Genomic DNA, 17,530 nt, shown 5'->3' on the forward strand with positions numbered 1-17,530 from the left:
TGAATAATTTTAGTAACAGAACTATCCCAAGAGTATCTGAACTCAATAGGTGAAATCCTGGCCCCAATGAAGTCATTGGTAAAACACTCATCAACTTCAATGGAGCCAGGATTTCATCAAATAGGTTTGGGAAATACAAGGAAAATATGCTATCCAATAGATTACACAGATTTTGACTAAAGGAAAAACTGTCCTGTAATATAAAAATATTCCAATTCCCAACATCACAAAGAAGAACAAATGCTACAATTTGTTCAAAGTAACTTAAATATGTTTTAAAAGAATAATTAGAAATCATACAGAAAGCTAAGTTCTGACACACTGATATAGTTTAGGCCAACGGAAAAGTGGCTCCACATTTGAATATACAAGAAAGACTGGAGATTTTTCAACTTTTTGCAAAAAAAACCTCACCTTTGTTAATATAAAACCACTGTTTAATGAAACAAAAATTCTTATGGTTAAAGAGAGGTTTTATATTAACAATATTAAAGATTTTCCACACCCATGCTGAACTCCATGTTTGTTAGAAAAAGGTAAATCAGCAGCTGCCTTCCCGCTTCTCTCTTCATTGCTTTTACAGCTTAGGTAGCGAGTGTGCAAAGTGCTTGAAAACCTGACCCTTCTCCAGCTTCCCCCGCATGAGTCACCCAACCCTCTTCCAGTCATTTGACTGGACTTCCTGCTGGGATGCAACAGTAAAAGAAATGAGAGACACCAGTTCTATTCACAGTTAGGGAGGTAATAAGAGTGATAGATAATTCTATTAAATTTTTAATGAACATCCATATATTACATATACTGATAAAGTGCCAATAAGCTATATTAATTTAGACAGATGTGCTTCTTTGGTATACATTTTAAAAGACATTTGAAGAAGCCCATCTTTTCCATGCATGCCATAGAAATATTTTAAGAGTTAAGAGAAAAAAGTCAAAATTTAACAAGGAATAGAGTTCACAAGTGAATTTCCCCCAATTCATTCTGCATGCATTAATACATTATATAAAACTCAGACTTGATTCACTGTTTTGCTTGGTTAAAAAAAAGTTATGAACAAGAATTATATATTTTACTTATGTATTTCTCCATAAATACAGCTATTATCAAAGAGGGGGTTGTTTTTTTTAACATTACAAGAAGTAAGTCTGAACAAAAAACATTATGGAAAAAATTACATTGTTTCATATTATTAAGCCAATATCCCAAGTCCCCCATCAAGTTTGGTCTTTTTGAGACAGTATTAGTGGTTCACCTTTTCTAATTTGGTTCTATTTGCCATTGTAATTCTCAGTTCTACTATCTCATCTAGATACACCCAAGTGTTCCCAGAGACTTACCCAAAAAAACTCCAAACCTCACATCCATACAGACAATTCTCATGTTTGGTCAGTAAAATTTAACTAAAATAACCTTTTCAGTCCACAAACTTTAGTTCCAAGGTTGCCTGCTATCATACTAACTGTGTTAAGAGGACTGCTGTCCCCATAAAATCCTTGGGTTTATTCCACAGTGCACATAGGAGACACAACCCCTTTAAACTTCAAGGTGTTCCCATCACAGCATGGAGGAAGAAAGATTCAGAGATTGTGGAATAATCATCTCCAATCGATCAATTTCCCCCTGAAGGTAAAAGTGAAAAAAATAAAAAGTTGAACAGTTCCAACTCATCTGCTTTAAGGGAAGGTACCCCCTGGGCACATAGTAGAATGATCCCCATCTCCTTCTCCTGGTGCTTATTAAGACGTCATAGATTTCACTTACATTACAGTATTCCCAAATGATATCCCCAGCTAAAGGCTTGACCTCTTACTACAAATACATGGATACAGAATTAGTAGCATGAAGAATCCACATTTTAAACAAAACAAAACAGTCTTCTTCAACTATCAGACATTTCGGAATGCTATTAACAACTTGCCACAAATATATGTAACATATCTTAAATCATGCTGAGTACACTCAATCATTTTCAGCTTCAGCATAACTGACTGTAGCTTCTGATGTTAACAGGAGTTAAACCCCTTTAAAACTAGGGCATAATTTCGCTAGTCCATTATGTTTAAAGATTACATTACGTTTTCCTAATTCAGGTATTTAAAACAGCCAAACCTGTTCTAAGAAAATACATGGTACAGCTCAGAACAATTTGTATGATCTCAACACACTCAATTGTTCTTGTAGAAAGGGTGACATAAGACAAGAACCATGCTTTTCCTTTGTATCGACCCAATCCATTACATACAATTGTTCCAACTACTGTAACTTCTATTACAGTAAGAAAGCAAAGTAAGCGTTTTCAGAACCACCAGGTATAAGTAAGTTACCCCAATACCATGTGGGCAAGCACTGTGTGTTTTTAGTCACCTTTCCCCTCCAAAAACACTCACATCCATAAAGTGTTTCCCATACACAGATCTGAAACTTCAAATCACAAAATGGGTCTTACACAGACAGAGCACTAACATGAAACACCATCTTATCCATATGCCTTTACATTCTGCAGCTTATTTTATTAAAATTGTAGCTTGAAAGCCAAAATGTAACTGCTGAACAAATAAATAATGATAATCTGTTATACCTCCCATTCAGTTCATTTTTAAATGGCAATTAAAGCAAGCACCAAATAATAAAAACAGCAAGTATTTTAAGAAAATAATTTTAGTTGCTGCAGAAAATTCACTACCTAAAAAACTAATCTGTCATGGAAACAAGATTTTTTATTATAGAACATATTATAAATATTCCAATACAACAGAGATTTACATAGTAAAAAACAGTTGCCCTACAGTAACTGTGGTTCTTCGAGATGTTGTAGTCAGTGTGGATCCCACTGTGCATGCACATAATGGGCATGAGATCAGGGTTGACCGGAGGTTTTTTTTGGGGGGGGGGGAAGGAGAGGGAGGGGGTCTTTTTTTTTTTTTTTTTTTTTTAAACTAGCTGTGTCCATTGGGGCCATATACGTACCCTGGGCCTCCTTGTGCTCTCTTACGAGGGCACAGAGGGAAGAGAGGCTAAAACCCTCCTTCAGTTCCCTTGTAATACAAAGTCCGTGGTAGCTAGGGTCTCCAAAAAGTGTGGATGGAGGGGAGGTCATGGGATCCATGCTGACACCACTATTTTGAAGAACCGCTGACACAACAACAAGAACAGTTAATAAAGTACGAATCTGTGTGAATCCCACTGCAGGTGACTGGCAAGCAGCATCCTGTCAGAATGATGGGAATGAGGAGTTCTAGCTGCATCAGTCAAACATTGATTGTAGTATTGCACTCCTGAATTTGGCATCAGCTCTGCCATCTAAGTACAATGTATCATGTTGACAAAAGTCAGCTGGTTATTCCATACTACTGCCTTGCAGCTCTGAGAAATTGGCACATTTCTGAAGCAGGTAGATAAGGTAATTTGAACTGTGGTGCAGTGACCCTTGGTGTTCAAGGGAGAGGTACATAGGCCAAATAACACAGAGATACATTGTCTTACCAAATTTCAATATCCTCTGTGAGGAGATGGCTTTAACTTCAGAATGCCTGGAGAGGACTATAAATAGATGGAGACAACAGTCTGAACAATTTGGTTCTATCAATGCAATAAAACAAAGTCCTGAATCCATCTAATATGTGATTTCTTTTCTTCTGGCACCAAGTGGCTTTGGGAAGGAGATAGGCAGGTTGACTGATTGGTTTAGATGAAATTCCAAAACCACCTCTAGAATGAACTTCAGGTGATGTCACAGCACCACCTTTCCCTATGGAATATTGTATAGGGAGGCTTGACCATAAGTGCTTGAAGCAATAGCCACTAGGAAAACTGTCTTAACAGTGAGATGGTGCAGAGAGTAGTTTGACAGAGGTTCAAATGGAGGATGAGTCTCAGAAGGACTAGACTGAGGTCCCAGGTAGTACATTGTGACTGGTGGGTAAGTGTGTAGTAGCCCTTTGAGAAATTTCAATACTGCTGGGTGAGAAGACTAAAACATGACTGTACCAGTAGAAGGCAAGCTGGAATCGATGTGAAGTGGACTTTAATAAAGTTGAATAAGAGGCCAGTCTGTTTTAAATGCCATAAGTAGTTGAGAATCAGAGTTATCAAGACCCTGACCAGATCTAGACCATTTTGGGCTGTCCATATTGAGAACCTTTTCCATTGAGGCAAATACATTCTTCTATAGATATTTTCCTGCTCTGTATCAGGATGTCCTGGATCTGTAGGGAGCAGTCTCTGTCCACAGTACTCAACCAGCCAACAGCCATGCCATCACATGCACCAACTTCATGTCTGGATGCCATATTTGGCCACGCTGTTGTGAGATCATGTCTGGGCAGTCTGGGAGCTGGACTGGAGACTGGATGGAAATTTGTAGTAGGTCTGCCAGCCAAACCTGCCTCAGCTAGTATGGAGCTATGAGAGTGATAGTGGCTTTGTCACCTTTGATGGGACCAGGAGGTTCTATGAAAGGACATACATGAAGGCCTTAGACCACTGCAGAAGGAGGGCATCTGGTTATGACCCAGACTCATACCCACTCTAGAATAAGGGTTCTACAACTTGACATTAACATTAGTGGCAAGCAGGACCTAGCAATGGAGGAATACTGTCTCTATGATGGACTTCTACAGCAACCACTCAAGTGGTGACCAACTGTCTGCTCAGCAAGTCCACCAGGTCGCTGCTGACACCCAGGAAGTGAGGAACTGTTGGGATTATTCCACCTTGATGACATCACATCCAGAGCTTAATGGTTTCCATGCAGAGGTAAGATGAGCATGTGCCTCCTTGTCTGTTTATCTAGTGCATCACAGAGATGTTATCTACCAAGATCTAAACTGTGGAGTTTTTAAGAACAGGAGGAAGACCACACAGGCTAGCCTGATGTGTCTGAGCTCCAGGACCTTGATGTGGAGCCCCATATCCTCTGGGGACCAAGTCTCTTACATTTGTAGGTGGTCCAAATGGGCTTCCCTACATGACGTGTCTATGATTAAGGTCTTTGGTGGGGAAGGGGTAGAGAATGGTATCCCTCCATGCACGTTTCCAGATTCTTTCCACCAACTCAGTTTTGTAACAACACGAAGTGAAACCATCACCTTCTTAGACTTTATTGCCAGAAGGGACTTTCATGATCATCTAATCTGACCTCCTACATATTGAAGGCCAAAGAACCTCACCCACCCACTCCTGTAATAGATCCATAACCTCTGGCTGAGTTACTGAAGTCCTCAAACCATGATTTAAAGACTTCAAGTTACAGAGAATCCACCATTTACAAGTTTAAACCTGCAAGTGCCCCATGCTACAGAGGAAGGCAAAAAAACCCAGGGTCTCTGCCAATCTGACCCAGGGGAAGATTCCTTCCCAATCCCAGATATGGCGATCAGTTGGACCCTGAGCATGTGGGTAACACCCACCAGCCAGACACCTGTAGTACTTTGAGGGCTCTGTAGTAACTCAAAGCCCTTCCCATCTAGTGTCCAATCCAGCGACTGGAGATATTTGCTGTTATTAGTCGCAGATTGCCTACAGTGACATGGAGAGGATGATATAATGAGATTGCCTACATCATTTTCTCAAGCTCAGTCTTGAAGGCAGTCAGGTTTTTTGCCCCCACTGGTCCCCTTGGAAAGCTGATGCAGAACTTCACTCCTCTGATACAAACCTTCATCTAATTTCAAGACTGAACTTGTTGATGGCCAGTATATACACATTTGTTCTTGTATCCACATTGGCGCTTAATTTAAATAACTCCTCTCCCTCCCTGGTATTTATCCCTCTGATGTTTTTATAGAGCGCTATCATATTTCCTCTCAGCCTTCGTTTGGTTAAGCTAAACAAGCCAAGCTCTTTGAGTCTCCTCTCATAAGGTAAGTTTTCCATTCCTCAGATCATCCTAGTAGCCCTTCTCTGCACCTGTTCCAGTTTGAATTAATCTTTCTTAAACATGGGAGACCAGAACTGAACACAGTATTCCAGATGATGTCGCACGAGTACCTTGTATAATGCTACTAACACTTCCCTGTCTCTACTGGAAATACCTCGCCTGATGCATCCTAGGACTGCATTAATCTTTTTCACAGCCACATCACATTGGTGGCTCATAGGCATCCTATGATCAACCAATACACTCAGGTCTTTCTTCTCTGCCATCACTTCCAACTGATACGTCCCCAGCTTATAGCAAAAATTCTTGCTGTTAGTCCCTAAATGCATGACTTTGCACTATTAAATTTCATCCCATTTCTATTACTACATTTTACAAGATAGACCAGATCATTTTATATGATATTCCAGTCCTCCACCATATTGGCAATACCTCCCAACTTTGTCATCAGCAAATTTTATTAGCGCACACACACTTTTTGTGCAAGGTCAGTAATAAAAACGTTAAATAAGATTTGTCCAAAGACCGATCCCTGAGGATTTCCACTAGTAACCTCCCTCCAGCCTGACATTTCACCTTTCAGTATGACCCATTGTAGTCTTCCCTTTAACCAGTTCCTTATCCACCTTTCAATTCTCATATTAATCCCCATCTTCGCCAATTTAAGTAATAATTTCCCATATAGAACTGTATCAAATGCCTTACTGAAAGCCAGGTAGATTAGATCGACTGCATTTCCTTTGTCTAAAAAAACAGTGATCTTCTCAAAGAAGGAGATCGGGTTGATCTGGCATGATCTACCTTTTGAAAACCCATGTTGTATTTTATCTCAATTACCTCTATGTCCTTAACTACTTTCCCTTTCAAAATTGTTCCAAGACCTTGCAAACAACTGAGGTCAAACTAACAGACCTGTAGTTTCCCGGATCACTTTATTCCCCCTTCCTCCAAAATAGGAACTATATTAGCAATTCTTTAGTCATAGGGTACAATCCCTGAGTTCACAGATTCATTAAAAATCCTTGCTACTGGGCTTGCAATTTCATATGCCAGTTTCTGTAATATTCTTGGCTGGAGATTATCTGGGCCCACTGATTTAGTGCCCTTAAACTGTTTGAGTTTGACTTCCCCCTCAGATATGGTAATTTCTACCTCCATATCATTCCCATTAGCCACCCTGCCACTATCTCTAAGCTCTTCATTAGCCTTATTAAAAACTAAGGCAAAGTATTTGTTTAGGTGTGGGGCCATGCCTAGATGATCTCCACCCCATCCTCAGTGGTTAGCAGTCTTACTTCTTGTTTTCTTTTTCTTGCTATAGAATGTTTTATTATTGTTTTAATTCCCTTTGCAAGGTCCAACTCTGCTTGGCTTTTGGCAGTTCTCACTTTATCCCTACACTTTCTGACCTCCAAGAGGTAGCTTTCCTTGCTGATCCATCCCATCTTCCATTCCTTGTAGTCTTTCTGCTTTCTCTTAATCACCTGTTTGAAGTGGTTGCTCATCCAGCTTGGTCTGCAAACCTTCCCTATGAATTTTTCCTCTTGCTTGGGATGCAGGTTTCAGATAGTTTCTGCAACTTGGAATTAAAGTAATTCCAAGCCTCTTCCACATTCAGATCCTTGAGTTATTCGGTCCAGTCCACTTCCCTAACTAATTCCCTGAATGTTTTAAAGCTAGCCCTTTTGAAAGGACCCTAGTTGCAGATCTATTTTTGTTTAGCCTCCCATTTAATTTAAACTGAATTAGCTCATGATCACACATACAAAGGTTGTCCCCTACAACCAGTTCTTCTATGAAGTCCTCACTACTCATCAATACTAAATCTAAAATGGCATCACCTCTTGTTGGTTCAGTGACTATTTGGCGAAGAAATGTGTCAGCTATCACATCCAGGAAAATCTGGGCCCCACTACAGTAAAAGAGGTGTTATTCAGCCCTTTACAAACCAGAAAGCTCTAGACACCAGCACATCTTCAATCTAGTAACCGGGACCGATGCCAAAGCTAACCAGAATCGATGCTGAAGCTATTCGGATATGAGAAATTCATTCAAAAAAGCAGCTTCCAGGGTGTGTCATAGGATCAATACAGATTCAGCCCAATCTCCTACACCTTCTACATCTACAACGATAATTGATGTTGATAATGATGACCCTGAGACTATGCAAGATCCTGAAGCGCCTTCTGAATCATCAAAGAAAGATTAAATTATGTTCAGTATAGTTTTAGTGTTAAGTGTATTTTTAGTGATCTGGGTGTATGCCATGCACTAACTATAGTGATATACAGTGTCATAAAATAACCTACTGTATAGAAAACTTTACCTGTATACACCTAAATGCTTCAAGAAACCAATCACTCTGCAGTGCAGTACTACTACTAGATTGGTGAGTACCTGTATACTATTTTATACTTTATTCGTTTTATTGTATTCCAATTCTTTGAAACTTGGTATTCCATTGGTAAGCATAACTCTTAGTTAACCAGAATTTTTGACTAACTGGCACCCCTGATTCCTCAAACATGCCGGATAACAAAGCTTTTACTGTATTCTTAGTAGCACTTGTCCTCCAATTTATACCTGGAAAGTTAATGTTTCCCCATAATCACACAATTGCCAGTAGTATTTATTTCCTTAAAAACATTAAAGAGGTCTCTATGCATACCCAAATCGGATCCTGGGGGTCTGTAGCATACCCCAAGCACTGGCCCAAGCTAATCTCTAGTAGCTTCTTCTCCCAAAGTGATTTTGGCCCAAAAAGACTCTGTCTTATCTATTCCATCACTTCTAATTTCTTTACCGTCTACCTCATAATCAATATACAATGTTACTCACTCACCTTTGCCTTTATTTCGATCTTTCCTGAACAGCATATATCCTTCAAACACCTGTACTCCAGTCATAACTACTATTCCATCATGTTTCTGTTATCCCTATAATATCTGGTTTCATTTCCTGCACAAGTAACAAAAGGGAGGAACTAGAACTACTTCTTGCATTGGTGTACAAACATCTTAATTGTTGCTGCTTGGCTTCGCCCACATTCCTCACCCAATTGGGTACAGTCATTCTATTGCCAATATCGCCTACCTGACTGTTAGCATCATTGGTATCTGCACTATCTTTCCTTTTAATGTCCATTCTTCTACCCACTGCTGTTCCTTTCCCCATTGCTGTATCCTTTCTTACTTGATTTTCCTCCCTCTCAATGTTAAAAACCTGGTGTGGAAATTATAGGAGCATCCACAACTGTCTCCTCCACGTTTCTAGTTTAAAGCTCTTTTAATGAATTGTGCCAGCCTCCATTCCAGAAGTCTATTTTCCTCCCTACTCAGGTGTAGTCCATCCCATGAAAACAGTCCTCTGTCCATGAATGCCTCTGAGTGGTCAAACATCCCAAAGCCCTCCTTATAGCACCACTGCCTGAGCCATCTGTTGATCATCATAATCTTGTCAAAACCTTTGTTCTCCTCCTCTAGGGAGGGTAGCATCCCACTGAAGATCACCTGAGCCTCCAATTTCTTAAGCATCTTCTCCAGCTTGGCATAGTCTCCCTTGATACGTTCCAGTGAGAATCTAGCTGTATCAGTTGTTCCCACATGAAAGACAAACAGTGGATTCTTTCCTGCTCCCATCAGAATCTTCTTCAGACTCAGGTCCACATTATGTATCTTAGCTCCCAACAGACATCACACCCTTCTGTTCTCCAGATTAGTTCTGCTGACAGGCCTGTCTGTTCTTCTTAGTAGGGAGTCTCTAACCACATAGACCTGCCTTTTGCTGGTGATGGTGTGATTCTCCAGCCTTCCTCCTATTCTTTCTGGCTGCAAGTCCTCTTGTCTTTTATTCCCCTTTGAAATCTTTTGCAAGTCATCACATATCCTGCTGGGACTCTGAACTCTGGGTTTCTTATAGGGCTTGCCGCTCTTCTCTTCTTCCTGGCCCTCCCACCTTCAGTTACTGCCTGTTGCACCCTTTCTTCATTCTCCAACTCAGCAAACCTGTTCATGAACTCTATTTCGCCTTCACCAGCCGGTCTTTTCCTCAGCCTGGTTCTCGTAGTCACATGCTTCCACTGGCCATTTTCCCCACCCAGCAGTTTCCCCTCAGAGTTCATCAGTCCAGCTTTCATCTGCAAGTCTTGAATTTTCCCTTCAGCCTGCTCTTGCCTTCCCTCCATCATCTGCTCGAATCCTCTTCGAAACTCAACCACACTTTTGTTGTGGAACAGACTGACCTAAGCCAGAGCTAGAGTGGCTGCAAGTGAAGTCTAGCAAGCAGCATCACATATCCGCAAACCAACATACAACCTAGCTGCTCCACATGCATCCATACCATCATAATCAGGTTTGATTCTATCCTGTGCATCAGGAACCTGTCTTCGGGGAGGTACACTCTCACAGAACAGAGCTCCTATGAGCTCTATCATCAGTAATAGGATACAAAATGATATTTTGTAGTTCACTAGGAGACCTAGCTGAGCGAATAGGAAGAGGGCATATTTCAAGTGTGCTGAGCGTCACAGCACCTAACATTTAGGTGCCTAGAAAATCACTGTGATTCACAAAGCCTGAGTTAGGCTGTGTCTACACTGCCACTGTCAGCGCTAAAACTTTAGTCGTTCAGGGGTGTGAAAAAACACTCCCCAAGTGACAAAAGTTTTAGCACTGCACTCCCGGCGATAAAGCTACCACCGCTCGTTCGGGGTGGGTTTTTTTTTAAATTATCGCCAGGCGAGCTCTCCCCCGGTGATAAAGCGTGTCTACACTGCTGCGGCCGTGCTGTAACGTGGACAGTGTAGACATACCCTTAGGGATCTTTCTTTCCCCATTCATTGTACAGGAGTCTAGGTTCCTAAGGGTATGTCTACACTGCCCACATTACAGTGCGGCTGTGGCAGCGCTGTGACAAAGCGTGACTACACTGCTCTCTCAGTGACAAAAAAAACCCACCCCGAACAAGCGCGCTCCCGGCAATAAAGCGCTGTCTATACTGGCGCTTTTCAGTGCTAAAACTTTTGTCGCTCAGGGGTGTGTTTTTTCACACCCCTGAACGACAAAAGTTTTAGCGCTGAAAGTGGCAGTGTAGACACAGCCTTAGACTCCGATTCATGAAGCCAGCATGCTAGGCAGGGAGTGCCTAAGCCAACCAATGGGCGATGCCAACTAGAGGAGTGTGTGCTAAACCCTGCCCCTCTCACAGAGATAAGCACCTAAGTCCAAGCTGCAGGGAGGCACCTCTCTCTGCTAGCAATTCTCAGCTGCAAAACCACTCCTGGTGTTAGACTCCTATGCTGTTTTAGCAAGAAACTTCAGGGGAGGGAGGCAGAGGAGGAGCTCTCTCATATCTTTTAGGCTCGTGGTTAGGGTATTCACCTGGGATGTGGCAGACACTGGTCCACCAAAGATGGAGAAGCATCTTAAACAGGGATCTGCTACCTCTCAGGTAAGTGCTCTAACCACTGGGCTACAGGATATTCTGATGTGAGCCTCCCTCAGTCTTTCCTGTGAAAGCTGTTCCACAGTGGATAAATAATTTAAGAGTCACTGGAGTAGGGGGACTAGATGTTGGATCTCCCACATCCTGGTTAAGAGCTCATGCTTGTGCTCTCTCTCGCCCAAATGACAAAATAGCCCATAGCCCAATGGGTGCCGGGCATCTCTTCAATACTAGGAACATGTGCAGTAGTGATATGCATCTCTCTATAACATATATGAAGTCCTTGGACTGGTGTTGGGTTTCTCATTCTGTGACTCTCAGTGCTGGGACTATATTCATCAAGGTCTTGCACACAGGGGGCTTTACTGATGTCAAGGTGGTTGGGGCCTACATCATTGGTGCCTACTCTACATGCATCCTCCTTCACTTCTTTCCAGTGCCCAATCCCAGAGTGAAGAGTGCCCAAGGGAGTGCCAGCTAACACTAGTTTATCCAGTCTTACTGTATTTGTATTCCTTACCTTTGAGTCCAAAGTCATCCACTTGGATTGCCCAAGAAGAGCTGAACTGAGTGTTCCCCTGTGGGTCCTGGTGGAGAAGCTCTTACCACACAGAAAACTTATTTGGGATGTGGTTCTCTAGGCTGTATCCACCCTTGACAAAAATCGTTCCATCACAAGACAGGCATGGTTTGAACCCTGAGGAATTGGATTCTGATGTAAGTTGTGGCGATTGGCCCAAAGTGCCTTGTCCCACTGTACAGGGCAGTGTATTGGGGAGCTGATCAGTTTGGTGGTCAGAGATCTTCACTAAATAGGTTGGAAGAGATTTAAAGGAACCAATGTAGGGTTTCTGAAGAGAGCTGTGGGTCAGACACTGGCTGGGTTCCATCTCCCCGCTCGAGCACTAAGAGGGAACTGAGGGAAGGCTGTGGCTGCCCCATCCATTTTGGCCCTTGCATGGAAACATGAGGAGGCACAGGATGCATGTGTGGTCTTGGACACTATTATTCAAAAAATCCTATCTCACGTACACGAGGCACATTTGCACCCTATGTAAATGTGCCTCGTGTAAATGTGCCTGGGGGCTCCACACGAACACATCTAAAGAATCACCTCATAATCAACGGCAATGCTACCAGGATCCTTTGTTTGATATCACAGCTTTACTCAGAGAATGACAGCTTGTAAGTGATCCATGAGTTGTTAAAAACACAACCTTGTGAGAAGGACAAAGCCAAGAGCATTAAGATCAGAAGGAGAACTTCTCTATTAATACTATACCTTTACAGCTCATCTTTTCAGGAGACTAAGTTAACATAGTTCAGTGTCTTACATACTGGTGAATACATAGTGTGAAAAATTCTGTCTTTTTTTCACTTAATCCATTATCTATATCCCAAGCACGTTTTAGGAGTGAACAATTAACATGAATAAAACATGTCAGTACAAAAAAAAATTATGATAGGCAAAAAACTACTACTGCACATCTCCCAAAGGGCCTGATCCATCACCCACTGAAGTCAACTGGAGTCTTTCCACTGACTTCAGTGGACATTGGGATCAGGCCCAAATAGAAAAGATCACAGCATACACATTAGGATAAAAGAGCAACTATCCCCTCTTCCAGAAAGCAAGCGCAGGATTCAACCCCACCAACAATCTGTTGGATGGGAAGAACCCATTGTGGATAGCCTCTCTTCCTTTCCTTACATAACTTAGTGACAAAACAGCAATTCAGGATACCCAAGATTGAGCCTGCAAAGTAAACTGATACTCCTCCAAGAATCACCAGCCTCAATCCTACTTCTATCTTTGGAGAAGAGAACAGAATGGAGATTTGACAAAACAAGTTTATTGTGTCCATACAGATTGGTGTAGCAGTCTCAGTAGAAGAAAGCCAAAATTTTCAGACTTAGGTGCCTCAAGTTACAAACCTAAATATAGATATGAGAGCTGAAATCAGAATGACCTGATTTTCAGGAGTGCTACCAGTTTCATAGGCTCAGCAGGAGGGCGAGCCAGTCTCCTTAGGACAATGGCTCTCCCATTACCCTATAACAAACAACAAAGGCTCGCTAAGAGATGTCTCTCAGACAAGGGGCATTGTTTTGCCTTCCTGTCTGTTTCCCCAACAACCCTGTTGATTTAACCCAGTATAGTCCCACATCAAACATCTGAACAACTGGGTCAACATACAGTATTTATAAACTATTAAAAAGTAGCTCCATGTCCACCACAAGAGCACCTCCAAAGATCACTGAAATCCATGCAAGTTGCAGGTTCTCAGGCACTTTTGAAAGACAACCCATACTGATTTAGGAGCCTAACTTGAGACACCCAAGTTTGAACATTATGGACAAACTGCTTTTAAAAGGGTCCACACAGCTCTTCAGTGCCGACTAGTTTCATAGACTTTCTTGAAAAAGAAGACAAGCAGAGAAAGAAATAGATGCTATTGGTTAGGAAGAAGGTAGCAGAAAGAAGAAGAGGTGGGGGGCTGCTAAAAAACCCCAAACATGGTTATATTTGTGTAATGAAGCTTTGATCCTGACCCTGCACCCACTGACGTTGGTCAGAGTTTTTCCACTAATTTAATTGTGAATTGGGTAGAACTCTACAGATACTAAAAACAAACACCATATATTTCATGTACATTATTACTATTGCTTTTATTACAGAGCCACTTGTCTAATAACTGTTTCTAAAAAATATAGTAGAAATTAGCACAAAACAGAAGAGTCAATACATTTCATGCCCTAGTTCTATAACATCTATACTATTCTTGGCCCAGGCACACAATTCCTATGAGCAAGAACCTGTTTAATTTATTTTTAAGAGTTTTCTGAAGAGCCAAGGAATGGGAACCTGTTCTGCTATACTGGTCATTTCCTCCATTTTTACTCTCTTATAAATATATACAGGCAGATCATCTGTAATTTGATGCAAAGGAGGGTTGGCTTCTTTGCCTACCTGGCACCCTAAGAGCAAAAACAGACAAAAGGGTTTTGTTATTTTGAATCCTCTTGCTGCAACCCATTAACAACCACCCATTTTCTTGCAAGAGTGATTTTTTTTTTCTTAAAGGGGCTTAAATACCTCCCTTCAAAAACAAACTTTTTTTCTTCCAAATTGACTCATGCAGCAAACTCACTCTAGTCCTCATTGAGCATGGCACCATCTGCCTTCTAGCAAGGCCAAAGGTGATGTAGATCAGGAGCAGTGCTTGAGGACTTTTTTCCTCTTTCACTTCTCCAGCTATGGTGCGGAAACACTGTTCAGTTCATGCTGCTTGCAGTGTGAGAGCAGAGCACCTATTGCATGGGAGAAATCAGGGGACTGCTTGGGATGGAGAGCGAATTAGGGGAAAGAAGCAAGAAAGGGGTAGTGCAGGCATCAGAATAAAGGGGAAAGCAGGGTAAGAATAAGTGGGATTTGAGGCAGGGAGGGTGGCACTGAGGAGGAAATTTTTGTTGTGGGACTGGGGGAAACCAATAAGAGTGAGGAAGGGCTAAAGAAGATAGAACAGAAGAGGTAACAAAAGAGGAGATAGAATAATAATAAGAGAGCCAAATAAGACAAAATAGAGAAAAACCATCCCCCCAGAAACAGTGCCTCACCAGTCACAGACAGGAGACATTGCCTCAAGTAGAGCCAATTCACACACTACAAACTTGCAGGAGTGATTAGGAAAGGACTGAATCTCCTAAATTTGAGACAGAACAATATTTAAGGAAGAAATGGCAAGGAAAGAGAGAGAAAAGGTAAAACATCTCTCCTGGTATTACAAATACTTCCAGACTGCATCATAGTTTCATTCTCCACAACCTAGGTTTGGGATTAAAATCCTTCAGCAATTTCAGTTTCTTCCCTTGATATTTTTTCTGCTTCTGCCTACTCCCTACTCCTCTGTCTGCCTCCTTTCTCCGCTTCACTCTTAATCAGCTGCAGTACCACTTGCCATCTATACTACTGTCGGCTCTGGAGGCTTTTTTTGACTCCAGTGGGTTAATAGGCAAATGAAGACACACACACACACACTCTTTCAATAAAGCAGTTAATATATGGGACTGGATTCCTGCACATACAAAATTATAATCATGCAAAGCCTGCCCCATGATAGCTGTATCGTATAACAACTGAATTTCATCTCTTAATAGTTCAAACTAAAGTACTTACTATTTAATGGAAATAAAATGCCCTTCCCCTGATATTCAGTCTATTTTGACCTGTGTGTCATCCATTATAATAGTCTGTAAACCTAAAAACAAAACTACTTCAATAAGATTTCATATGAGCAAATTGTGTCACCTATGAAGATCTCACTAGATGAACAGGGCCCAAGTCTTAAGACTACTGCTTCTTTGCCTACAAATTAAATGACTCATGCTAGTTACAGGTCCATTTACCCAGCTGTGTTTGTGAAAAGTTAATAGTGTCCAATATGCATTCAATTCTGCCACTTAATGTTTGCATTTTTATTTATAGTCTAACAATTTGCTGTTATTCCCCTCAACCTCCATTTATTGATCACTGTATGCTCATTTGTTGTAACAGCGAAGAACAAAGAAGTATCAGATCCCGATCTATAGCCCACCATTGTATGAATTCATCCATTATACAACTGCAGTCAAACCCGTTTACCAGCATCATCGGTTGTCATAATTTTTTTTTTTTTTAAGTCAAAAGGCACATAAAACTGTATGCTGTAAGTCTGGAAAACAGAGTAGTAGCCAGGTCCTCTGAAAGCTAAAGCACAGTTTAAATCAGGTGTGAACACAGTAATTATCCAACCTGAATAAAATTTATGGTGCACCAGTTCCCAGCATAACTTTGCCACAGAATTAATGATGGGCATCAACTATGGCTTAAGCATTCAAGTGTAGGAGTAAAATAACTTGGGTGAGGGAGGTGAATCTGAGGAAAGGAACTGGAATCAGAAATAGAACAGTGCAAGAAGCCACAAAGTGATAAGTATTGTTTACCTGTCAGTTGACATTGATTAATCTTGTGTTCTGTGATATCACTCAGTGATTCAAACACCTGGAGGCAGCTGTCACAGCTGTGCACAGCTTCTTCCTCTAACTCCTCCCCTTCTTCTGGCCTTTTCTTACAATCTATCACCTCTCCATCTTCTGCCTTGTCTTCTAGTTTACAGTTAGCATCTGAAAGAAAAATCAAGACTGTGACCTCAGAGCTTTTAAGAATAGATCCTTTTAAAAATCAGATTGGTTCTTGTTGTTACCAACAAGCAGAAATACATTTGGCATGAGCCTGCTGCACAGGAGAAACACACTTTAGATTTTATTGCTAAATAAGCAGAGGAAACCTCTTTCCTTGACTTTTTTTCTATTCTTGATGATGAAAGGAATTTTCCCTCTACCTTCACCAAACTGAACTCTCCCCCTTTCAAACAACTCTCCCATACTTCAGTGTTAACTTTATCAATTTTTTCACAGCTTATCCAAGGGCTTTGATCACTATAAGAAAGGACATATTACCTTTACAATTAAACAGTGTTCAATGAAAATTAAAAAAAAAAAAAAATTAATGAGTTTAGGAGAGTTTCTTTTCACAGTTAACTGTACTATTTCACAGGAAATTACCAAAATTAAATAAAAGATTAAAATGAACTGAACTGATTAACATAAGGATGAAATTGTTCTGTATTTCATAAGCCAGTCTTAATATTCTATCGCCCTATTACTTGATGTAGAACAATACTATAGAAAGTTATATGTTATGGGTTAAAGTTATATGTATGTGCTTTAACTTGGATACAATTTAACTAAAGAATAAGCTGGATGGATTCCTTGTTTTGCCAGATCATGGGAAGCTGGAAACTAACTGTTATAAATTATAACTAGTCCACAAGGACTCCTTTGTCTGTTTGGGATGATAACAAGTGTTTTGAGGATCACTGGGACAAGCTAGTTCTAACCCCAAAATAGCAGGCATGATCCCACTATCAGGTTTTAAGCTAAATGAGTCAGGTGATCTCAGCCAAATCCCTTGAGCACAGTAGGAACCATACAATTCATTGTACTACCTCAGCTCTGTAAATGACTAATGATGGAATGAGGTTATATGAAGAATCACAGGGGTAGCCGTGTTAGTCTGGATCTGTAAAAGCAGCAAAGAGTGCTGTGGCACCTTATAGACTAACAGACGTATAGGAGCATGAGCTTTCGTGGGTGAATACCCACTTC

The 17,530-nt window shown here is 41.0% G+C and overlaps 1 protein-coding gene across 7 annotated transcripts in view; it reads right to left on the reverse strand.

Moving 5' to 3' along the window:
- ZNF521 (zinc finger protein 521) overlaps nt 1-17,530 on the reverse strand; it is a 272,771-nt gene that overhangs the window by 231,665 nt on the left and 23,576 nt on the right. For all 7 annotated transcript variants that reach the window (XM_024202672.3, XM_024202670.2, XM_024202666.2 and 4 more), the window contains one exon: nt 16,307-16,486. Coding sequence is in view for 6 of the 7 variants with exons in the window: in XM_024202670.2 (XP_024058438.1) it covers nt 16,307-16,486 (180 nt within the window). In the remaining variant the exon portion in view is untranslated. The remainder of the gene's footprint in view (nt 1-16,306; nt 16,487-17,530) is intronic.

This window comes from Terrapene carolina, unplaced genomic scaffold, assembly GCF_002925995.2.
Source record: "Terrapene carolina triunguis isolate 2854851 unplaced genomic scaffold, T_m_triunguis-2.0 Scaffold58, whole genome shotgun sequence".
In the NCBI taxonomy this organism is placed as follows: Eukaryota; Metazoa; Chordata; order Testudines; family Emydidae; genus Terrapene; species Terrapene triunguis.